The sequence below is a fragment of the Bos indicus x Bos taurus genome, chromosome 14 (assembly GCF_003369695.1).
Source record: "Bos indicus x Bos taurus breed Angus x Brahman F1 hybrid chromosome 14, Bos_hybrid_MaternalHap_v2.0, whole genome shotgun sequence".
In the NCBI taxonomy this organism is placed as follows: Eukaryota; Metazoa; Chordata; class Mammalia; order Artiodactyla; family Bovidae; genus Bos; species Bos indicus x Bos taurus.
In genome coordinates this window covers 78,052,187-78,078,192 of record NC_040089.1, presented here as the reverse complement: position 1 = coordinate 78,078,192, position 26,006 = coordinate 78,052,187, and the positions used below count along the sequence as shown (strand labels likewise).

The 26,006-nt window shown below is 40.6% G+C and overlaps 1 protein-coding gene across 8 annotated transcripts in view; it reads left to right on the top strand.

Annotated features, from left to right (window-relative positions):
• Window positions 1–26,006, top strand: part of RALYL (RALY RNA binding protein like) — an 818,932-nt gene that overhangs the window by 644,097 nt on the left and 148,829 nt on the right. For all 8 annotated transcript variants that reach the window (XM_027561653.1, XM_027561650.1, XM_027561649.1 and 5 more), the window contains one exon: window positions 8,955–9,030. In XM_027561653.1, coding sequence (XP_027417454.1) covers window positions 8,955–9,030 — 76 coding nt within the window. The remainder of the gene's footprint in view (window positions 1–8,954; window positions 9,031–26,006) is intronic.

The window sequence follows — 26,006 nt, the reverse complement described above, 5'->3', positions numbered from 1 at the left end:
ATATTATCACACTTTTACCAAATTTATTTTACCATGACTTGTTTATTTGGCAACATACTTATTAACACCTTCCAAAACACTGTTTAGATAAATACCACTTTAGGAAGTGCTCTGACAAAGCGTGTTTGGCTGGACACATCACGACCGATGCAAGAACACAGCCTGTGGCTTGTATGAGTTTGGTTAACCAGTGGACTCCTAGAGCACATACGACACCAACAGCTCTGTTCAGGACACTGAAGAGCCTGCGAAGCTGAGCTGCGACTTCGCTTTAGAAGTCCAAAGTCAGAGGGACAAACACTCAGCAGTCAGTTCTGGGAGAAGGATGTAATGAAGTAAAACGGGGAGTGCAAAGGAGGGTCACGTCTGTTTGGGTGCAGAATTGGAGGTATCTTCCCAAGAGTCCAAAGCATCAAATTATTGAAAGCTTTTACTCTCGTCTTTAGTAGTACCCTAACAAGAATTGGCCAAATAAATATATTTGCGTGTGTTGGATATCCTTTTCAGGGGTGATGCTTTGGAACGGTACCAGTCTCCCATTTGCCTCATCTCATTTACCTCAAACCAGAATAGGCTCAGCTCATTGACTTTTTTCAGTTTTGTGACTTTATACCATATTTCTCTCATGGTATTAGCTTCATTTATTTAGTTTAAAAATAAAGAAGAAAATTGATTAGATTTTGGAACCCTTAATATACTTCAAGCAATTTACTGTGAAAAGACATAGTTAGCAACCCAGTGGGATATGTTTCAATTGTTTGAATCTGAAATTTAATAGTAGAAGGATCATTTTAGAGTTCATTTGAATTTTTTCACATTTTTTCATGCTCATTTGAAATATTAAAACTTCAAAGTAGACATAGGATCTATTCAATCAGCTTCATAATTGGTTCTTACCGAGGTTCATAATGTCATATGACAAAGTGCAAATGCCTCTTCTCCCTCCATGTAGAGGTCTGCAATCTCCAGTCATCTCCTAAAAGAAAGCGATAGTCGCTCAGTGGTGTCCAACTCTTTGTGACCCCATGGACTGTAGCTCACCTGGCTCCTCTGCCCATGTAGTTCTCCAGGCAAGAACACTGGCACGGATAGCCATTACCTTCTCCAGGGGATCTTCCCAGCCCAGGACTCGAACCCAGGTCTTCTGAATCACAGGTGGTTTCTTTACCATCTGAGTCACCAGGGAAGTTCCAGGCAGAGATAAAGCTTTAACTCCATTTAGCTGCACTGTCTTTACACCCGGACAGGGTTGGAGGGGGGGCGGGGCTTGTCTCTACACAGGTGTGATATATGGTGAACTTGTTACTGACCAGTGCTCTTGACCTCTTTAATCAATACAAATCGATCAGAGACCAGACAAGCAATTCTGGCAAAGCTTTATTGGGCCCATCATCCAGCAGGAGGCAGAGAAAAACAATGAACAGGTTCTCTTGTTGCTTCCCTGCCTGCTTGCTCAGGGGATGCAAGTTGCTTCCTTCTACTGGGTGAGGGTAGGAGTGTGTTCAGAGGCTGGGCTGGAGGGGTGGCTTAGGCGGGTTGTCCACTCCTTTGGTGGTGTTTGTACAGAGATCCTGTGCAGCACTCTGCTTTTGCTTCTGACCCCCAGCTTTTGCTCCCTACTCTTCAAAATTGGTTTTGGGCTTTGTTGGTCTTCTTGTATCTTTTTGTCCAGAATTTGCCTCAACTGTGCATGCATGCAGTTATTTTTCAGTTCAGTTTAGTCACTCAGTCGTGTCCAACTCTTTGCGACCCCATGGACTGCAGCACGCCAGGCCTCCCTGTCCATCACCAACTCCCGGAGTTCACTCAAACTCATGTTCATCAAGTTGGTGATGCCATTCATCCTCTGTCATCCCCTTCTCCTCCTGCCGTCAATCTTTCCCAGAATCAGGGTCTTTTCTAGTGAATCAGCTCTTAGCATCAGGTGGCCAAAGTATTTGGAGTTTCAGCTTCAATATCAGTCCTTCCAATGAACACTCAGGACTGATTTCCTTCAGGATGGATTGGTTGGATCTCCTTGAAGTCCAAGGGACTCTCAAGAGTCTTCTCCAACACCACAGTTCAAAAGCATCAATTCTTCGGTGCTCAGCTTTCTTCACAGTCCAACTCTCACAGCCATACATGACCACTGGAAAAACCATAGCCTTGACTAGACTGACCTTTGTTGGCAAAGTAATGTCTCTGCTTTCTAATATGCTGTCTATGTTTCCTTCCAAGGAGTAAACATCTTTTAAAATCATGGCTGCAATCACCATCTGCAGTGATTTTGGAGCCCAGAAAAATAAAGTCAGCCACTGTTTCCACTGTTTCCCCATCTATCTGCTGTGAAGTGATGGGACTGATGCCATGATCTTAGTTTTCTGAATGCTGAGCTTTAAGCCAACTTTTTCACTCTCCTCTTTCACTTTCATCAAGAGACTCTTTAGTTCTTCTTCACTTTCTGCAGTTATTTTTAGCCCCTTATAATTTCTGTAATTTGTTGCTTGAGGAGACATTTGTCTAGGTGCCAACACTGCAGCATGGCCACAAAGGGCCCAGGTCTCAGCCTGTCTCAAACCCAAGCAGAAACTCTTCAGGAGACTTCTGTTGCATAGTGCTTGTCTAGTTTTATCAACGCCCTCTACGAGAATATGATTTTAATTCTCCGATAATACAGTCCATCACCTTGGTATATAAGTACCTCAATATGTACTTTTGCATAACAAGTAGGAATTTAACTAGGATTTTTTTTGACCCATTTCAAAAGCATTTGTTGCGATGATGAAATCTACATTCTTTTTTGAGGGTAATGTAAGATTTTTTAATGTTGGTACTTACTGAGAATCTTTGCAAACTCGGGAATTTAAGAAACGCCACTTTATTTTCTGTATCTCAACCTTTTGTTCCAAAGTTCATGTCTTGTGAGAGTGGCAGAAAATTGGACATTGGCCATTCTTTCTCTGGTTCCTCCTGTGGGTGAGTTGTACAGCTCCGCACAATCAGGGAAAGAAGTCTTGGGAGGTCTCTCTGCAGCTGACCACAAAGTTCAGGGTCGAGAGGCTATTTACACTGTCTGGAGGCTTTCTTCAAGGCCAGCAGCTTTTGAGATAGACGAACCTGAACTTTGCCTTCCAAATAAGATGGGTTGTTCCAAAAACACAATGAAATCTTGTATCAATAAAGCTAAACACAAAGGAAACCCTCACTCATCCAGACCCTGACCATGCTTTATGTTCCTTGATTTCCTGAGCTCACGCCCACTGTTCCTGCTCCCCTGTCTACATCCAGCCCCTCTCACACGCATCCCTGTCCACTAACACCAGGACATGGATGATCTTTACTATAGCCATGTAACATACATAAATTTCCATATTTAACCATACATTTATAAACATTCAAAGGAAAATGATGCATTTGAACACTATTCAGTGTTCAGACTTTATCCAGTGTCTCTAAGAAAAAAAGATTCTTTGCACCTGCTGTCTGAAATTGCTGTGTGACAACCTTTCATAAAACATCTTCCCTTGTATGTTGGGGCTTCCCGGGTGGACTAGTGGTAAAGAGTCTGCCTGCCAAAGTAGCAGTTGCAGGTTCAATTCCTAGGTTGGGAAGATCCCCTGGAGTAGGAAATGGCAAACCTCTCCAATATTTTTGCCTGGGAAATCCCACGAACAGAAGAGCCTGGCAGGCTGTCTCCCATGAGCTGTAGCCTCCCAGGTTCTCCCGTCCCTGAGATTTTCCAGGCAAGAATAATAGAGTAGGTGGCCATCTCCTTCTCCAGTGGATCTTCCCAACACAGGGATGGAAGCTGCGTCTCCTGCACTGGCAGGCGGATTCTTTGCTACTGAGCCGTCAGGGAAGCACTCCATCGGATGTAGTTAGTGTTAGTCACGCAGTCGTGTCTGACTCTTTGCAACCCCACGGACTGTAGCCCACCAGGCTACTTTGTCCATGGAATTCTCTTGGCAAGAGTCTGGAGTGGGTAGCCAGTCCCTTCTCCAGGGGATATTCCTTACCCAGGGATCGAGCCGGGTCTCCTGCCTTGGCAGGCAGATTCTTTACTGTCTGAGCCACCAGGGAAGCTCCCCCACTGTATGGATCCACCATCAAACTCAGAGCCACTAGCTACAGATGATTTTTAAAATGAATGTTACAATACTTGTTTTGATAGTCTTAAGTCTCTCTCTCTTTTTTTTTTATTTACTTATGAGAATTGTTTTTTTGTTTGTTTGTTTGTTTCAGTTCAAAAGTAAAGAATTCTAAGATAGAAATACAATAGTGTGTCTAATGATATTTCCTGGATATGTACCTCTACCATCATTACGGAGCTTACAAAAATAACAAATCTTCATTTGTTTCACTCACTTTTTTGTTCCAACTCTGTCATATGTGAAGGCTTAGACAGCCTAGATCTTTGTTGGGCCTTATTCCAAATTATATAAGAGTCAGTGTCTTCCTAATTCATTCTCAGGACTGTTTTTTACTCAGAATCCAAAGTTATTTCCCACTCAAATCAGATGAAAATTTCTAACTGGAGGCTCTAATAATCTTCTCCCATCCAGTAATCCATCCTCCCAACAGCTCTTTTCTTCTACTTACCCACTCGCCATCTCTCCTGAAATCCTTATTCACCAAAACCCACTGACCTGACCTGAATATTTATCGACACACACCTTACCACCTTTGTTATCACTTTCTTTTATAATTTTGTATTAATTATTACACAAATTAAAATTTTGGATACACATTAAATATAAATATATGAAGACAATTAAATATTTATATAAAACTTATATTCAAAATAAAATTTATAACAGATTTAAGTTATACAGTGTGATGCTATATTATAAACTTACTTCCTCTATCCAGTTTAAGAAATAGCACATTATGATTAACTTTGAAGTCCTTTAGATATCCTTCACAAGTCCCGTATCCTCATCTACCCGTTTAGAGGCAACCTTCATCCTGAGCTCATTTGCCTATTTCTGCTTGCTTTTCTTAGTTTTATTACGCGTATTTTCATTCCCATGCAGTGTACTGTTTAAATTTGTATTTTTATTAACATAAAAGGATTCAGTCTGTCGCTGTTCTTCCAGGATATCATCTTTTGCTCAGTGTTATGCTCCTGATTCTTCAGTACATCAGCGTTGTAGCCAATAGCTCTCTCTGTGTTTCTCTCTCTCCACCCCCTACTCTTTCCTGCTTTGTAGTATGCTTATGTGTAAATATATCACAAAATTCTTTTATCCAGTTATCTGCCAATGAATGTTTGTGTTTTTCTATGAATTTTTTACTATACTGCAATAAACACTCTTACAAGACACACACATCCAAGAGTTTCTGTAGGTGCATGCCTCCTGGGTCACAGGACTTAGCATTTTATGTGTATTATAAACCACTAAATTATTTTCTAAAATAGTTTCACTAATTTATGCTTATAGTCACAATGTATACAAGTTTGACTTGCTCCAAAGCCTCATCAACTTTTGATATTGTCAGACTTTGTAAACTATTGTAAATCCAGTGGGTACCAGTTATATGTCATTGTGGTTTCACTTGCATTTACCACTTCTACTGAGGTTGAGACTATTTTCATGTGTTTATTCAGCATTCATATTTCCTCTTCTGTAAAGTGTCTTAACTAATTTTCCCAATTTTCTATTTGGTGGTTTGTCTCTTTTTCCTATTACTTGAATGCTTTATATATTCCTGAAACAAATCTTTCATCAAGGATTTCTTTATCTAATTTGTGACTCTTCATTTTTAATGTGACTTGGATGGGCAGAAGCACTTGATTTTTATCGTAGTAGAATTTATCATTCCTATGTTTTAAGGCTAGCGCTTTTTATGTCTGGTTTAAGATTATCCTTCTATACTCTGATCTCATAAAGATATTCTGCTGTATTTCCTCCTAAAAGTTTTATATTTTGCCTCTTACATTTAGGTTTTTAATCTAATAAGTAATCTATTTTTAACAGATTTTAATAGATTTTAATTATTTTAATTAGAGGTCCAATTTCATATATTTCCTTGCTACAATAACCAGTAACCAAAAATAAACAATAACAACCAATAACCGATTGTTACAGCATCAAAAGTCTATCTTTTACTCACTTGTCAGCTGAACCAGCTCTATCATAATTTAAGTATTTCATCTATTTGTAAGTTAGTTTGTGGGGTCTCTAGTCTGTTCCATTGGTTTGTTTTCTCTTTTTGTATCAAAACTGCTCTCTTCATTATTATAGCTTTAAAATAAATCCTGATAAGGCAAATTTGCCAGCTTTTGTTTTCAAGTATATTATGGATATTTTGATGTTTTGCTCTATCATATAAATTTTAGAATCAGCATGTCAAATGCCCCATAGACATGAAAAGAGTATTTGGGGATTTTATTGTGAACATGTAGAATCAATATATCAACTTGAGGAGAATTGATAAATTTATTTATCAAGCCTTCCAAATTCTCTTTTTATGTAAAATAACTGTAAAATCTCCCAATACAGAGTTATAATTTTCTTCATAAACATCTTTCAAATTTTATAATGTATTTATCCCTTGGTACTTATATGTCACACAAGTGGCGTCCTTTAAAATCGTGTGTTTAAATATGTATTGGCGTGTGGGAGCATGCAGCTGAATTTTGTGTATTGGCGTGTGGGAACATGCAGCTGAATTTTGTATATTGGCCTTGAATACAAGAAACTTGTAAAGACTCTTTTAATTGTAGTAATCTGTGGATACTTCAGAGTTTTTTTGTGGACCCACATGTTATCAGCAATTATGACAGCTTAATTTCTTCTTTCCCATTTCTGATATTGTTTGCCTGTCTTACTTCACTGTCTACAATATCCAGTACAGTGTTATATAGAGATGGTGGTAGTAAAAGCCTTTGTAAATCCCTTGATCTTAAAGAAAATGTGCCCACTGACCCACTATTAAGTATGGTGTTTACTGTGGATTGTATATTGATATTCTTTGGCGGGTGGAAGAGGCTTCCTTTTCTTCCTAGTTAAGGATTTCCCCACATATGACTGTTGAATTAAATGCGCACGCATTTCCTGTCCTTCAGTATGGGCCCTGCCTCCTGTCCCCTCAGATTCCGAAGGATGTGAGAACGAAAGCTCAAGTTCTGGTTTCAGCAGACGTCTTCCAGACCAAGCCGGGCTCAGTGTTCCATCTCCATTGGCTTGCCACGCCCACTCAGATGTTGGCTTCTGTGAATGCCTTACTTTGATGTTAGCCCAATGTGTTTTTTAAAAGAGATAACATTATGCTATTTGAAGCAACATGATTAGAATTGGAGATTGTCATACTGAGTGAAGTAAGTCAGACTGAGAAAGATGAATATCATATGAAATCATTTATATGTGGAATCTAAAAAATGTGTACAAATGAACCTATTTACATAACAGAAATAGCATCACAGATGTGTAGAAAGCAAATTTGTGGGTACCGAGGGGGAAGAGGGCAGACAAATTGAGAGACTGGGATTGACATCTACACACTACTATATATAAAATCAATAACAACAAGGACCTACTGTACAGCACAGGGAACTCGCTGAATACTCTGTAATGGCCTATATGGAAACGCAGCCTAAACGAGCAGTGGAGAGAGGTATACGCATAACTGTCATTTCATTAGACAGCAGAAGCCAACACAGCGTTGTGAATCATCGATACACCAGTGTCAGCTACTTTAAAAGAGATCCATTATTTTCCATCTAGACATTTTGGTTGCTTCTACTGATGGGTGGTCCAACCATCCCAGACAGTGTATGTAGCCCCCTGTATGCAATGCAGGAGACCTGAGTCTAATCCCTGGGTCAGGAAGATCCCCTGGAGAAGGGAATGGCAACCCACTCCAGTATTCTTGCCTGGAGAATCCCAGGACGGGGGAGCCCGGTGGGCTACAGTCCATGGGGTTGCAGACTCAGACACAACCTGAGTGAGTAACACTTTGGCTTTTCACTCACGAGAAATAGAACTTTGCCTTTCTTTTCTGTCAAAATAATGCCCCTCACTTCTTCCAAAGCTTTTCTTAAAGTTCACTTCCTTTAGATTTTCTTTTTTTATCATCCTCTGGAAATGTTAACTTTATTAAATATAACAGTTTATATCACTTCTCAAACCTTTACCACCCTTTACCATAACAGTTTTACACATTTTTAAAAAATATTAAGGTTGGTAATTGATGCAAATGCTCTCTTGTCATGTACTTAATTTAGGCATCTTCTCATCTTATCTTAGAGACTCTGTTATAGTTTTAGTTCTTGAAAGCAAGCGGTGTGCTGTCTTTTCCTCAGATCACTCCAGAACTCTGTAATTGAACATGCCAGTTACCGAATGCATCTTGCTGTTCCCTCAGTAAACCTTGTCTGCTCTATAATTCCACCCTTCTAACACTTCTTCTCTGCTTCCATGGAGAAGATATTACCAAAGGAAATGTAACAATTCCTCTCTGAACAAACCTTCATTCTATGAAAACGTCTATACAGAGACATTCCAGGCAAAACTGCAAGTCAGTAGGACATCTCATTCTGCCTCTTTCTTTTATTTAAATTAATTTTTATGGGAGTATACTTGCTTTACAATCATTCTCCCTCTTTCCCTTTCCAGTTTTAGTGAGCATTCCTGATCCCTCTACCTTGTCCAATATTTGCTATTTTCATTGTACTTTGCACCTTCTGATATGTTACATCGTTTTCCTATTTGTTATGTTTGTGGTTAACTATCTATGCCCTCCCTCCCCATAGAAGACAAGTCCCACAAGGGCATGGATCTAATACATTTGGTACATGAAATACCTCAAACAGAGCCTGGCCTAGAGTAGGTGCTCAGAAAACACTTAGGAATAAATGAATGTCATATAACATTTTACAGACAAAAAAAAAAAAAAAAAGATAATGCAACTTCAAGATTTATTTTCACAAATGGTTTAATACTTTCTTAATCAGTGCTATTTTATGTTTTCAGATATCAATATGGCAGGAGAACCAAAACCATACAGACCAAAACCTGGAAATAAGAGGCCCATTTCTGCGCTTTACAGGTGAGTACGCAAGTACTATTTTATGATTTTTTTGTTCAGTCACTCAGTCATGTCCCACTCATTGTGACCCCATGGACTGCAGCATGCCAGGCTTGCCTGTCCTTCACTATCTCCCAGAGTTTTCTGAAATTCTTGTGATGCCATCCAAACATCTCATCTCATCCTCTGTCGTCCCCTTCTCCTCCCACCTTAAATCTTTCCCAGCATCAGGCTCTTTTCAAATAAGTCAGTTCTTCACATCAGGTGGCCAAACTATCAGAGTTTCAGCTTCAGCATCAGTCCTTCCAATGAACATTCAGGACTGATCTCTTTTAGGATGGACTGGTTGGATCTCCTTGCAGTCCAAGGGACTCTCAAGAGTCTTCTCCAACACTACAGTTCAAAAGCATCAGTTCTTTGGTGCTCAGACTTCTTTATGGTCCAACTCTCACCATGGGTACGTGACTACTGGAAAAACCATAGCTTTGACTAGATGGACCTTTGTTGGCAAAGTGATGTCTCTGCTTTTTAATATGCTGTCTAAGTTTATCATAGCTTTCCTCTCTAGGAGTAAGCGTCTTTTAATTTCATGGCTGCAGTCACCCTCTGCAGTGATTCTGGGGACCAAAGAAATAAAGTCTGTCAGTGTTTCCATTTTTTCCCCATCTATTTGCTATGAAGTGATGGGACTGGATGCCATGATCTTAGCTTTTTGAATACTGGATTTTAAAAGTGAAAGAGGAGATGAAAAAGCTGGCTTCATCAAGAGGCTCCTTAGTTCCTCTTCACTTTCTGCCATAAGGTTATTGATATTTCTCCTGAGAATCTTGATTCCAACTTGTGCTTCATCCAGCCCATCATTTCCCATGATGTACTCTGCGTATAAGTTAAATAAGCAGGGTGACAATATACAGCCTTAATGTACTCCTTTCCCAGTTTGGAAATTTGTTGTTCCATGTCCATTTCTAACTGTTTCTTCTTGAACTGCATACAGATTTCTCAGGAGGCAGGTCAGGTGGGCTGGTATACCCATCTCTTGAAGAATTTGCCAGTTTGTTGTGATCCACACAGTCAAAGGGGCTTTGGCAGAGTCAATGAAGCAGAAGTATATGTTTTCCTGGAATTCTCTTGCTTTTTCTATGATCCAACAAATGGTGGCAATTTGATCTCTGATTCCTCTGCCTTTTCTAAATATAATTTGTACATCTGGGAGTTCTCAGTTCACGTACTGTTAAAGCCTAGCTTGGAGGATTTTGAGCATTACCTCACTAGCATGAGACATGAGTGCAGTTGTGTGGTAGTTTAAACATTCTTTGGCATTGTCCTTCTTTGAGATTTACTGGTGTCCAGCCCTGGTGGATCCAGGGAATTCAAAGGGGAGATCACTTCGGTGATCAGGATACGATAGAACTAAAGATATAAAGAGTGATCAAATAAGGATAGCTCAGTGAGAAAATTCAGTGGAGAAAAGAGGCTGAATAACTTGGTTTATGTGGAAAGCTAATAAAATTCCAAAGCAAGGAATTTACGTTACCTATGTAGGCCGCAGGTGTCCTCCCATTCTCCCGAAGGAGAGGAGACACTAAGGCCTCCCCCGTCAGATCTTAGAAACCCAGGCAAAATTAGTAGGCTTGACGAGCCTCCACGCTCAAAGTGGGAATTCAGCCAGAAGGTGAGAGAAATAACAACATGGGGAGACCAAGTTTCATTGAACAAGGCCCGCACTTTATTTTCCAAAGTAGTTTTTATACCTTAAGTTGTGCATAGAAGATAATGGGGGAAGGGGTAGAGTTAGCAGTAAGCCAGGCTTTCTTCCTGCAAACTTATCATATGCAAAAGTTTATGTGAATTACATCATCTTCTGGCCAAGAGGGCTGTTAACATTTCAAGATCCTTTCTTCAGAAAACTTATTTTTCTCTAAAAGTGATTATTCTAAAGTCAGGCGCCACCTTCCAAAGGCATTAGATAAAATTGCATTCCTATAGGGCAAAGGTGTGGTGGGCTATAACAAGAAAAAAATTAACTCAAGGGTCCAATGTTACAAACATTAAAGGTACTACTTACATTCCTATACACCAATTATATTAATCAATACACTGCCAGGGACACAGTAGGTAAGGGATATGGAGCCTTAGCAGCAAACATTGGCCCAACAAGTGAAAAACCCTTCACCAATACAATTTCTAATCAATCTTTTAACTGCTCAAAGGAATCTGTATTTAGACAGTTTAGAACATCTCATGCCTCTCACGGTTGGGAGGCTGTGAACAATTACATGTGGCCGGAATAACCTTCAGAGGAGTTTGTAGGTTGAAACACTCCTGTCACGCCCAGGAACTTTATCAACTGGAGCTGTAAGTTAACTCTTTTTCAGAGAGAGGTGGTGGAGGACAGCCCCCCGTAAAGTCAGAAGTGTAGATGAGAGCACAAAGCAGTAAAGTAGGCAGACTCTGGTTTTGGGGGTAGATGCTCGAGAATTTCCAGGGGGACTCCTAAGGCTCGATCCCACCTTTGCGTATGCCGAGCCTCCTTCCTCATGACCTTTGCCACGCTCGGAGTTCCTCATGCTGGCTCCCGGCAGAGATTGGAATGAAAACTGAAGTTTTCCAGTCCTGTGGCCACTGCTGAGTTTTCCCAATTTGATGGCATGATGAATGGAACATATTAACAGCATCATCTATTGGTATTTGAAATACCTCAACTGGAATTCCATCACCTCCACTACCTTTGTTCATAGTAACCCCACTTGACTTCACATTCCAGGATGTCTGGCTTTAGGTGAGTCATCATACCATCATCGTGATTATCGGGGTCGTGAAGATCTTTTTTGTACAGTTCTTCTGTGTATTCTTGCCACCTCTTCTTAATATCTTCTGCTTCTGTTAGGTCCATACCATTTCTGTCCTTTATTGAGCCCATCTTTGCATCAAATGGGAGAAGGCAATGGCACCCCACTCCACTACTCTTGACTAGAAAATCCCAGGGACAGAGGAGCCTGGTAGGCTGCAGTCCATGGGGTTGCTAAGGGTCAGACACGACTGCCGAGGTTCAGCCCCGGCTGATCCAGGGTATTCGAAGGGGAGACAGCGTCGGCGACCTGTTCAAATGTCAATTCAAGATATAAAGAGTAATAGAATGAGGATAGCTCAGTGGGAAAATTCAGTGGAGAAAAGAGGCTGAGTAGCTTCGTTTACACGGAAAATCAATATAACCTGTGACATCAGGTTAGCTCTGACCACGGAGGCTGCAGGTGCCCTCTCGAATAGCGGACGGTGCCCCACCTTAAACACCTTCTCAAGTGGGTCTTAGAAGCCCAGGCAAATAAATGGTTGCAGAGGACCTCCGCGCTCCAGATGGAGACTTTAGCCAGAATGTGAAAAGAAAGAATGACATGGGGAGACCAAGCTCTGGTGAGCAAGGCCCGTAGCTTTATTTTCAACAGGGGCTTTTATACCCTAAGTTACACATAGAGGATAATAGGGGATGCAAAGTCAGCAGTTTTTGATCCTTATCAAAAACCAGGGTTTCTTTCCTGCAAATTTATCATATACAAATGGTTTAGGTGATTTACATCATCTTCTGGCCAAAAGGCCTATTAACATTTTATGACTCTTGACAAAGACTTATCAACAAAGACTTATTTTCTCTAAGAGTAATTATTTTACAGTTTGGCGCCATCTTTCGAAGATAAAATTGCATTCCTATAGGGCGGATGTGTAATGGGTTTACAACAAAGGAAAGAATTTATTACCTTAAGGGTCTAAAGTTACTAACACCAAGGCCACTACTTATTTTTTCTACATACCAACTATTAATTAATACACATTCAAGGATACAATTCAGGGGATGTGAAAACTTGGCAACAAACATTGGCTCATCAATGAAATCTTTTACTAGTTTTATTCTGACAGTTTCTAACTCTCTGAGAGGCTCTAAGCTATTTGAATATCTTAAGCTTCCCGTGCCTCTCGAGGCTGGGAGACTGTAAACAATCGTATGCATAGCTGTAGGAGTCCGGGTAAACTTGTCAGGCGAGTTAGAGAGCCATCTGAGGGGTTTGGATTTAAACACTCCTAATTGCCCAGGAACTTTATTAATTGGAGCTGTAAGTTAACTCTTTGACAGAGAGAGCGAGATGGTGGTGGGGGACAGCCCCCAGTAAAGTCAGAGGTGAGAGCACAAAGCAATAAAGTAGGCAGACTCTGGTTTTTTGGGGGTAGATGCTCGAGAATATCCGGGGGGACTTCTGAGGCTCGATCCCGCCTTTGCGTATGCCGAGCCTCCTTCCTCATGACCTTTGTCACGAGTGGAATGCCTCACCGGCTCCCTGCACCTGACTGAGTGACTTCACTTTCACTTTTCACTTTCATGCATTGGAGAAGGAAATGGCAACCCACTCCAGTGTTCTTGCCTGGAGAATCCCAGGGATGGGGGAGCCTGGTGGGCTGCCGTCTAAAGGGTCGCACAGAGTCAGACACGACTGAAGCAACTTAGCAGTAGCAGCAGCAGTTGCATCAAATGTTCCCTTGATATCTCTCATTTTCTTGAAGAGATCTCTAGTCTTTCCCATTCTATTTTTTTCCCTCCATTTCTTTGCATTATTCACTTAGGAAGGCTTTCTCATCTCTCCTTGCTATTCTTTGCAACTCTGCATTCAGATGGATATCTCTGTCCTTTTCTCCTTCACCTTTCACATCTCTTCTTTTCTCAGCTATTTGTAAGGCCTCCTCATACAACCATTTTGCCTTTTTCTTGGAGATGGTTTGGATCACTGCTTCCTGTATAATGTTATGAACATCCATGAATCATTCAGGCACTCTATCAGATCTAATCTCTTGAATCTATTTGTCACTTCCACTGTATAATCATTAAGGATTTGATTTAGGTCCTACCTGAATGGTCTAGTGGTTTTCCCTACTTCAATTTAAGTCAGAATTTTGCAATAAGGAGTTCATGATCTTACCTGCAGTCAGCTCCCAGTCTTGTTTTTGCTGACTGTATAGAGCTTCTCCATCTTCAGCTTCAAAGAAAATAATCAATCTGATTTCGGTGTTGACCATCTGGTGATGTCCATGTCTAGAGTCACGAGTTGTGTTGTTGGAAGTGGGTGTTTGCTATGACCAGTGCGTTCTCTTGGCAAAACTCTGGTAGCCTTTGCCCTGCTTCATTCTGTACTCCAAGGCCAAACTGGCCTGTTATTCCAGGTATCTCTTAACTTCCTACTTTTGCATTCTAGTTCCCTATGACAAAAAGGACATTTTTTTTTTTTTTTTTTGGTGTTAGTTCTAGAAGGTATTGTAGGTCTTCACAGAACCATTCAACTTCAGCTTATTTGGCATTAGTGGTTAGGGCACAGACTTAGATTACTGTCATATTGAATGGTTTTCTTTGGAAACAAACAGAGTTCATTCTGTCGTTTTTGAGACCACACCCAAGTACTGCATTTCAGACTCTTTTGCCGACACTGAGGGCTACTCCATTTCTTCTAAGGGATTTTTGCCCACAATAGTAGATACAATGGTCATCTGAATTAAATTTGCCCTTTCTTGTCCTTTTTAGTTCATTGATTCCTAAGATATCAGTGTTTACTCTTGCCATCTCCCGTTTGATCACTTCCAATTTACCTTGATTCATGGACCTAACATTCCAGATGTCTATGCAGTATTGTTCTTTACAGCATCAGATTCTACTTTCACCACCAGATACATCCACAACTGGATGTCTTTTCTGGTTTGACTCAGCCTCTTCATTCCTTTTGGAGCTATTTCTACACTCTTCTCCAGTAGCATACTGGGCACCTATGGATCTGGGGTGTTCCTCTTTCAATGTCATATCTCTTTGCCTTTCATACTGTTCCTGGGATTCTCAAGGCAGGAATGCCAAAGTGGTTTATTTTATGATTTGTGGTAGTAAAAATTCTTACAGTTTTAAAAGAGAATATAACCTATAAAGAATCAAATATTCTGAAGAGAAATCCTTATTGGCATAAAGTACAGCAAAATGTTGGTGGTATAGCTATATCAAGGAGCATTGGTAGGGATCTGGCCTAACCTTTTCATTTTCACTTAAGCAACCCTTAAGAACCCTCAAAAGATAGCTTGGAGCTGTGTTCTTGTCTTTGTTCTCTGAAAATTAGCCTATCTCCTCTTCAGCCACTCACAGCTTCGTTTCTCGGACTATAAAGTAAAAGGGTCAGAACTAGATGAGTTCTAAGGTCCTTTTCACGCCTAATATCTATAAGATATTCCTCTAGTAAAATCTAATAAAAGTCTCTCATGACTCTACCTAACAAGTGGTAGAAGGCTAACATTTGCTCACTAGTGCATGTCATGTACTGCACATATTTTATATATATTATTTAATTTTCACAGCAATTCTGCAGTGTAGATGTTGCTACTCTCATCTTGCAGATCAAGAACCTGATATGCCATTTCTTAGAAATCTTCCCTAGGTCACGCTACTGGTAAATAATGGTTTGGTTCAGTTCAGTCACTCAGTCATGTGTGACTCTTTGCAACCCCATGGACTGCAGCACGTCCGGCCTCCCTGTCCATCACCAACTCCTGGAGCTTGCTCAAACCCATGTCCATCAAGTTGGTAAATGATGGCGCCAACTATCAAGCTCGTGCTTTCTGATGCCATGCCCTGACTTCTTTCCAGCAGATCATGCAGCCTCTTTGTTACAAAGAATGTGTTTCTTTTACCTCTATTTCCTCGAAAAAACAAGTAAAATCCTTCTCTTTTCTAGAGAGATATTAACTAATTCCTTTAATCTTTCCTAATATACTTGAATCTGAGTCAGTTTAACATTCCAGTCTTTCTCCTCTACATGCCCCGATTTAGGGTCATTGCTTATAGTCTCAATTTCAGATGGATGGAGTAGAACACACTTACTTAGACTCGACTGTATCGTTCTATATAGACTTCTGTTTGGTTAAGTAAAATTCAACTGATTTGGAGAAGATGTCAAGATTAAACTCATAGAAATTTTGATTCTTTAAAAACAGCCACTTTTGGGGAAAAAAAATGTTCCGCTGCTAAGCTGTGTATCCCACTTCATGTACTTTTGCCATTGCCTTTTGTAATCTAGGTGCTGACTCTGCATCTCTGTTAAATCCCCTTTGGTTAGACTCAGCCAATTGTTCCACGCTGTTGAGATCGCCTATCATGCAATTTATATGGCCCTGTCCCAGATACGTATCTTCATTCTGTCAGGGTCCACATCCAAAGAACTAATGTAAGTGGTGAGCGAGGCCCCTTTCTCCTGATATCATTTGAATAAAAGAGAATTGAGTTATGCATATCAAAGTCGATTATATTCTGATATACTGTAGCATGAAGAGCCCTCAAAAGATAGCTTGGAGCTGTGTTCTTGTCTTTGTTCTCTGAAAATTAGCCTATCTCCTTTTCAGCCACTCACAGCTTCGTTTCTCGGACTATAAAGTAAAAGGGTCAGAACTAGATGAGTTCTAAGGTCTTTTTCACGCCTAATGCCCCAGGGTTCTCTAAGGTATGACGATCAGCAATCTGAAAAGACACACTGGAAATATATCATAATTGCTTTTTCATTTTGGCCATGTCCTTTTATTTAATTTAATAAACATTTTTATATAAAAAGAGAAAGCTACAGGACTTATCAAATGTTGGTAATTGGTCATAAAGCAGTATTGATATTAAAACTCAGAGATGGAGTCATCAACAAATGCCAAATGATGCTTTCTGTACCTTGTTAGAGGTAAAGGACAATGTTTAAGAAACCGAGAAGTGCAAATAATTTGTAATCAGATAGATTTTTAAATGTATGCATAGACTTGCAGCTAATGCAGAATTTTTGAAATGTCATAATTTCAATTATTATCAGAAAAAGCTGCCAATGGCTTTTCTTCTCATCAAAGAACTTCCACTGTCTGTGCAACGATGTTAATTTCGCATTTTCCCTGTTCTTGGAGTGTTTCTGTTTTCTTTTGAGAATAGAAGCTTATGACAAGAAACAAATGTCTTTTTAACTGTTATTTCTTTAAGTTATGTTGAATTGTGAATGCAGAAGACTTAGAAGCAGAAGTTTATTTAAATCTGATACTTTGTATACAAAACATTAGAGGGGAAATGCTTATTTATCCTAGTTTCATCTATTTACACAAAAGAAGGCTGAGACGTTCTGAAATTGCAAGAAAAACGAGAACAGAGGGAACAAAAGAGCGTGAACATGCAGTTCAGAAATCCTTTTTATTCACATGCCCCCATTCTTACATAAGCTTAATAATAATAATACCTTACTTTATGCAGACCAACCATGATTTCACAGTCATTATTCATCAGTTCACCGCAGAACACGACCAAGTTGGTATTATGTGCCTTGCTCCATAGATGAGAAAACTAAGTTTCCAAGACAATAAAGGATTTTCCCAAAGAAAGGTAACAAGATTAGGAACTGAACTCTGGTTTTCAGCCTTCAAGTCTAAAGATCTTGTCCCTTGATCACAACTCCCTGTGTTTATTTACCTACTACCATATAAACAATACAAATTCTGAAGCACAGAGATTTCTGCCCACCAAAACCAATAATCAATTATGTTTCTGTTCCATGAATATCTTGCCAGCAGGTGACAAAGGAAAGCCTATAGACTCTACTTAGCATGAGAACAAGAGTTGCCACTGATCTGTGTTCTCATAGGGCACAGGTTTTGCGTTTCAAGTTCTTTACCTAACGTAATAGCTGTACCATTTTTCTTAATAATATAAAATGGAATAATTGAGATGAAAGCACAGTTCATTGGAGGGAATATAGTAGCAGCTTGAAAAAGGGTGGTTTCTACTTTGCTACTCTTTGCATCTTCGGGTCTCTTTCCTCATCTGTAAAATGAAAAAGCTAGAATAATTACATTTGTTCATTCATTCTTTCATACAAGACATATTCATTCTGTGTCTACTATGGTCTAGGCACTGAGGTAGCTGCTCTTCTGGACAAATGATCCAGAAAATGCAAAGGCCGCAGGGCAAGGAGAAGGCATAATGAAATAAAAGGAAACCATCTTTATGGTTATGAGTAACCTCTGATTTATCTTTGTGCCCTAAACTACTGTGTCTCTATGTCTATTTCCTCTACTGGGGATGTCAGTGATCTGCCATTAGATTTTTTTTTTCTTCGCTTCTGTCCATTTTATCTGTGTCATCAACCACAAAGTAGTATTTACAATGGAATATTCATGGATGCATTGCTTGGATTTGTTACTTCTAACAGGATTCTCAGTTTAGCCAACCTTCACTAAGCATATCACTTGTGCTAGAATATCACGGTACACAGAGATGCTATTCTTAAAAAGCACAGTAAGGCTTCAGTATATTAATATCATATATATAAGTTAGATATACCCATACATAAGGAGCATACATGAAGGACACATATAGTTCTATGAGGAAATACATGGGAGAATTACAGATTCTGCCTGGTGGACAGGAAGTGAAAAGCCTGGTTGACAATTAGGCCAACTTCTGAAGAAGCAGGCGCTCACTCCACAGACAAAGGACTTGAGGACAGGCACGCCAGGCAGAGAACACATGGGGACAGTCACAGAGATGAAGACGGCATCTCGTGCCAAGAACCGGGATACACCTCTTGGATCACCAGGCCATGGTGGCTCAGTCATCCCTCTATGACTGCTGATCAGACAAAGGAATCTGGCTCTTATTCTGCCGGCAACAAGGAGCCATTTGAAAATGATGAGTGACTGGAAATGGGGTGTTAGGATGAGTGTGAGTTACAGATATGTCCCAGGTTTCTAGCTTAGGCAACTGGGGAGAATGGGGGGTGATCACTTGATTCTACTAAAGCAGTAAGAAAGGCATGATGAGCAGCAGAAAGTTCAGGTCTGCTGCTACTAAGTCACGTCGGTCATGTCCGACTCTGTGCAACCCCATAGACGGCAGCCCACCAGGCTCCACTGTCCCTGGGACTCTCCAGGCAGGAATACTGGAGTGGGTTGCCATTTCCTTCTCCAAGTTCAGGTCTGGGATTGGGGAAAAGAAGTAAAAAATAGAATTATTTCATTCTTGCCCATGAATTCATAGACAGACAATTCATTAAAATAACACTTATAATAAAAATGAGGCTATTTGTAAATGAAATGTAATTAATCATTTGCGAACACTCCATAAATATTAGAGCTAGTCCTAATGATGAATAGCAAATCCATTCTCTGGGAAGAATGTTGTCACTTTTCATAAATTGCCGCTTCACATGTGCTATGCACATTACAAAGTATCCATGGTGCTCTGAAATAATCACTCTCCCCCAGGAAGTGAGTTTCCCAGCATGCCAAGTTCCAATTACTGCTAAACAATTGCTAAATGAGAAAAACTGTATGATGGTTTTGCATCTGCTTGTAAAGGAGACAGACCTTTCCCTTCTGATGTGAGTAAAGCTGACAACTAGAGAACAAAGATATTATTTATCAAAGCTGAAGAGCACAGGTTTTAACACCCAGAGGAAGCTCTCTGGGTCACGAGGAGCACAGCTCAGTAAGACACGTAAGGCATCAAGTGTCATTCCACTCATCGCATGGATATTATTAAGGATCATTCCTAAATATGGCTTTGTTGCTATTATAAACTTGTTTTTCATAGCAACCTTCCCACCCCACAGAGATGACCATGGAAATCAAGATTGCCACTTCAAATGCCAACAAGACTCCTTAAGATGGTCACAGAGTAACCTATAGTATTACCATCTCACGATCACCAAAGTTAGAGGTGAAAGCCATGAATGCGGGTTACTAAAGGAAAATCAATGATCAAAATCTTTCAAAGTGTGGGCCGAGCAATGTGACTCTGCAGCAGAGTATCTGTGGTGACTTGTTTCCCACTTGACTTATTGAGTTCTACTGCCGTTCCTCACAGTGACTCTGGCACATCACAGCAAAGAGGGACCCTCGGGGATCCACAATGTCCCGCAGAACCTTAACAATAGAAAGGAAAGCAATAGAAGCTAATTTCAGCTAATGCTAAGCCCCCAAAATCAATATGAAGCAAAAGCGTCTGGGTATCTCCACTGTATTGATTTGCTCTGTGTACTAAAAAGATGTTTACCAGTTAGCTATTGATCATTTGTTTTACGTCTTCTTGTATAAGGTCGAAGATAATCCACATTCACTTTCAGAAGCTCAGTCCTTCCAGCGTCAGTGTCCCCGTTTACACTGGTTGCTGCTGCTAAGTCGCTTCAGTCGTGTCCGACTCTGTGCGACCCCAGAGACGGCAGCCCACCAGGCTACCCCCGTCCCTGGGACTCTCCAGGCGAGAACACTGGAGTGGGTTGCCATTTCCTTCTCCAATGCATGAAAGTGAAAAGTGAAAGTGAAGTCGCTCAGTCGTGTCTGACTCTTCGCGACCCCATGGACTGCAGCCCACCAGGCTCCTCCATCCACGGGATTTTCCAGGCAAGAGTACTGGAGTGGGGTGCCATTGCCTTCTCCACTGTACACTGGTAAAGGCGTCTATTTCACCTGCCGAGTCTGGTGAACCCCCTCAGAAATGGGCTCTGGGGCTTTTAAATGGACTGTACGGAGAACAGGGAAATGTATTCCTACCCCCTATACTAATGCATCCTGTCTTGAAATGGATACAGGCCCAGCCTTGATATGCCTATAAGCTTCAGTCTGAAAGCAAGTTGTCGCCAGGACTGTGTAGAAGTCATTACCTCTCAAATCACTCTCTCTCCTTTCTTCTTGCTTCTAATCCAATTTTCCCTGGGCAACCAACTTACTATCACGGAAAAGTGCAGTTGCCAACATCCACGAGAGAAACTATGCACCAAACAGTGTTTGCTTCTAAAACTCAAAGCTGAACATCCATGTATCTGGGTAACTGAGGGCGACTTCTCTTTAGTTCACACTTCCCAAGCAAACATAAAATGCTTTTGAGCCAGAATAGGTTCCAAACACTTACTTTGTGGTTGCTTCAAAATTGTGCACGTGTTTGATGAAGAGAGTTTTTAGGTGGCCTGGATCCTAAAACTGGCAGGGCAAAATCACCAGTAATTCAACTAAACTAAAATCACCAGTAATTCAAAGTGAAGCTCTTATTCTTTAGTATTTTCAGCTTCATAAAGGAAGAGGAAAAGTTTTCTGAAAGATAATATGTGTTTAAAGAGCCTGGAACTCTGATAGATGTTGTCCGTATCTTAGCTATTCTCATTATTATGATAATTTTTTAAAAGTTCTATAACAAAGTATTTTAAGAAGCTATTTAAAATGAGCTGTGAGCTATGATAATGTTGCTAAAATTCACAGTTAACTAAACAGGTTAACATTTCCTTTAACTGCCTAAAGAGGAGACTTAAAAATAAGCGATTATGCTTACTTATAGTATATAGCTCATATTTCAACATGAAGCAAATATAATTTATAAACCTTTTAATGTAAAATGTTTAAAGAAATGCTGACACAATACCCATTAATACAGTTCTGCTGCAGGCAATTCTCTGCTAGGTTAAAGGATGACCTATTTGCAGTCTTCTGTTATGTTCTTAATGCATAAATATCCATGAATAAATTCTTGCTTATAGAAAAAAACATGGTACTGGTACAAAGAAGCTGAATAGTACAGTTCCTTGATGCAGAAAATTCATCTTTAAAACTTTTTGAAAGACTATGGTTGTATTCGTTTGATTTGAGGCAACTTATGATAAAATCAAAGGAAGCAAAAATCATACAATCAATTTTAAGAAGTAAAAGCCAAGAACGAGGTAGAAGCTGGGAGTGTTGCGGCGTGTGGATAGGATCAGGAAAATTGTACTTAGAAGATGTGTACAATAATAAGATATTAAAAGTAGGCATCAGATTTAGCTATGAGATTCCCTGCAGTCAACCCAAAACGGAATGCATGATAATCTATTAATCATCTATTAAAGAGAGTCCTCCAATCCGTGACAAGAAATTGATTTTTTTCCCTAACTCTCTTTTCTGAGAGGATTACTACTGCACATGAAATCATCTAAACAGCATAACAGATACAACCCTCAGTAATAGTTATGCAACACACACACACTATTTTTAGACTAATGGGAGTTTTCTCATCAAGTCTCTCAACAAAAATCAAGGATAAACGGCAGTGCAACAAGCCACACAGTCTTCCTTTCTGCTTCTCCCAAAGCAATTTACTATCCTGTAATGACCACATGAAACTCAAGAAGAGTGGTGTCCCAAGATGGCTAGATCTGCAGACCAGCACTGTTCAGATCAGTCACACGGCTGCCTGATGGGAGGAGGTGAAAGCTAGAGTGGGCTGCCCAGCCCCAGAGACAGAAAGAGAAGCGACCACGCCTGGATGTTATGATCGTCACATGGGGCCTCTGACCTCCTCTTCTGGAACTGGGAGAAGCGGGAAGGGGTGATAGGCCTAGCGTGGGAGGGAGGGCCGAAATGTCACCCCATCCCGGGACTGGCCGCTGTGAGGAAGACGCACAGCTCTCTTCTTCCAGCTGGCGATTTCACTGTGCTTTAGAATCTCCCGCACATCATGAAACAGTTGTTTTCTTTCATTTGTAAAAACAAGGTTTTCTGTTGAACAAAAGCCTCCTGAGAAACAGAACTCAGGTGCCATTGCCTTTGTGTGATGTATTCTCCGTGTCTCACTCGGTGTTTTCATGCTTTGCATGATGAGATATCGAGAGTTAGAGCACCAGCAGTCATCAGGGACGTGCTCTCTGCCAGAGTAGAACGTGCTTTTGGATTTTTTCTTCTAAAAGACACTGCCTTGGCTTGGTCACAAGATGGAGTGTATTCACTATCAGTACTGATTTCTTAATTTATTCCCATTTGTAACATTCTGGGATCTTGCTGTTTACTTTCCAAGCCAGAGAGTAAAGTAAGGCATAGGTTCTTCATTAGCAGGTTTATGCTTTTATTCCTTCATACTCTATCCAGTATCTTAAAATATTCATATCTTTTGATTTAGTAACTCCATTTCCAGAAGTATGTCTAAGTGAATAATCCCAAACATCTGAAAACATAAAAAAGTGAAATTATTCCCAAGATGTTCTTTGTGGTTGTATTTATAATACTGAATAATCTGATTCAACCCAAGTATTATGCAGTAATTATATGACACATCCACTAGATAGAATGCTTACAAGGTATTCAAGTAACAAGGGAAGAGATGTGAGAGTTGAATTAAAAAAAATAGAGACAGCATATATAATAGCATCTAATTATATAAACAGTATGGATTATAGGCACAGAAAAACAAAATTACTTACAAATGAAACAAATATATGAAGAGAAAAAATAGAGATCAAAATATTAGCTGTAATTGTCTTTGGACAGTGAGAATATGGATAGTATTTTTATTGCAACTTTAATACCTAATGCAAATATCTTTAATGAGAATTTTATAACCAAAGAGAGAGAGATTTTAAAAGCAGATTTTACCAGCAGTGAATGATAAGCACAAAAGCATGCAAGCAAGTAAGCACGAGGACTTTTGTACTCAGTGCTGTGTGAAACCAGTTCAACACATATGGCCTTTCATCTTTAAAGCCAGACTCTCAGTCACTGTGGTTGTTAGAAAAGTTAATTTTCTAAAAGGGCAACATCATTAACATTTGTCTTACAGTTCAGCTCAGGCCAGCAGCCCCACGTGGCGAAGGGGTCCCTGCCGGGGCTAAACGCAGGGTCAGGAGCTCACAGTGCAGAGACGAGTAGGGTACAGGCAGGGATGCAGCTGAAGTCATCCGATCTTCAAAAACAAAAAAGTCAAAATTTATGAGCCCTTCAAGTGGTGCAATAAAATCGCTAATCAGGGATGCACGGGGAGGGCAGTTCTGACTGCAAATTAGTGAGCCAGTAAGGAGGCAAGCGGTGACTGTCTGACACTAACCGGCCCGTTGCACTGAACGCTGTGTCTCAGCCACTTTGCCCCCGCTGCTGTCGCTGCTGCTTGGAAAGGGCACCGTGCAGCGAGCTGCAAAGAGCAACCGAGTAGTTCCAAGTAAAGCGCAGGTGACAGCCTCAGTGCACAGCGTACGGCCCACGGCAGAGAGGGGGCAGACGCTCTGCGCTCCTGACTCCGCACAGGGAAAACCTATCATGGCAGAGAGAGAGGGCAGACGCTCTGCACTCCTGACTCTGCACAGAGAAAACCTATCACGGCAGGACAGCCAGTCACAATGAGTCTGGAGAGGGTCAACACGTGTTAGACATCGTTTTAGGAAAATAATACTCCAACCAACAGCTATTTTTGAAAAGGAAGCAGAAGGAAAATATGGACGATCGTGTGTAAAACAGCATTTTGAGTTGGATTGCCTAGCAACTGTTAGAGGTCCCTTACTAAAACTATCCACAATATCAGGGTGAAGGCATTTCTAGAAGAACTTAAGTAGAATTGGAATGTCTAATTTCTTGATTTGCTGAAGACTTTGTTTTTCTTATTTGTTTTACTCCTTATTACCTAAGCTCAATATAGCACAGCTCACGTTTAGAGGGTTGAGAAAAGAAATATCACACAACCAATATTTTAAAATAAGAACTAAATCAAGTGTAAAAAAAGTTGAAGTGTGGCATGAAAAAACCCATAAAGATAGTATTAAAGAAATAAGTAATACCAGGCATTCATTTTTAACTGAAAAACCAGGTATATTATTTTTTAAGTATAATGCTGAAGAAATAAAACTCAAGAAAGAATGGCTTTGTGTATAGATGAGAATAATATGGGCAGGCAGTTATCAGACAGACATTCTATACTCAGCCTGGCCAGAGAGAATTGTCTTCCAGTACCCAAGCTGTGAGCACTGACCATAGATCCTGTTCCAGAACAAAGTCCCAGTCCTGGGATACTGACCGAAAAAGGATGAGAAGGTGGCAGGGCAGCCCACTCAGCTTCTTTCCACGAGGGATCTTGAGATGGCACTACTGTAACCTCAGATCATATCAGATCAGTCGCTCAGTCATGTCCAACACTTTGCGACCCCATGAATCGCAGCACGCCAGGCCTCCCTGTCCATCACCAACTCCCGTAGTTCACTCAGACTCACATCCATCGAGTCAGTGATGCCATCCAGCCATCTCATCCTCTGTCGTCCCCTTCTCCTCCTGCCCCCAATCCCTCCCAGCATCAGAGTCTTTTCCAATGAGTCAACTCTTCGCATGAGGTGGCCAAAGTACTGGAGTTTCAGCTTTAGCGTCATTCCTTCCAAAGAAATCCCAGGGCTGATCTTTAGAATGGACCGGTTGGATCTCCTTGCAGTCCAAGAGACTCTCAAGAGCCTTCCCCAACACCACAGTTCAAAAACATCAATTCTTCAGCGCTCAGCTTTCTTCACAGTCCAACTCTCACATCAATACATGACCACTGGAAAAACCATAGCCTTGACTAGCCTCTCTGCTTTTTAATATGCTATCTAGGTTGGTCATAACTTTCCTTCCAAGGAGTAAGCATCTTTTAATTTCATGGCTACAATCACCATCTGCAGTGATTTTGGAGCCCAAAAACATAAAATCTGACACTGTTTCGACTGTTTCCCCATCTGTTTCCCATAAAGTGATGGGACCAGGTGCCATGATCTTCGTTTTTGTGAATGTTGATCTTTAAGCCAACTTTTTCACTCTCCACTTTCACTTTCATCAAGAGGCTCTCTAGTTCCTCTTCACTTTCTGCCATAAGGGTGGTATCATCTGCGTACCTGAGGTTATTCATATTTCTCCTGGCAATCTTGATTCCAGCTTGTGCTTCTTCCAGCCCAGCGTTTCTCATGATGTACTCTGCATAGGAGTTAAATAAGCAGGGTGGCAATATACAGCCTTGACGTACTCCTCTTCCTATTTGGAACCAGTCTGTTATTCCATGTCCAGTTCTAACTGTTGCTTCCTGACCTGCATATTAGGTTTCTCAAGAGGCAGGTCAGATGGTCTGGTATTCCCATTTCTTTCAGAATTTTCCACAGTTTATTGTGATCCACACAGTCAAAGGTTTTGGCATAGTCAGTAAAGCCAAACCTATTAGGAGC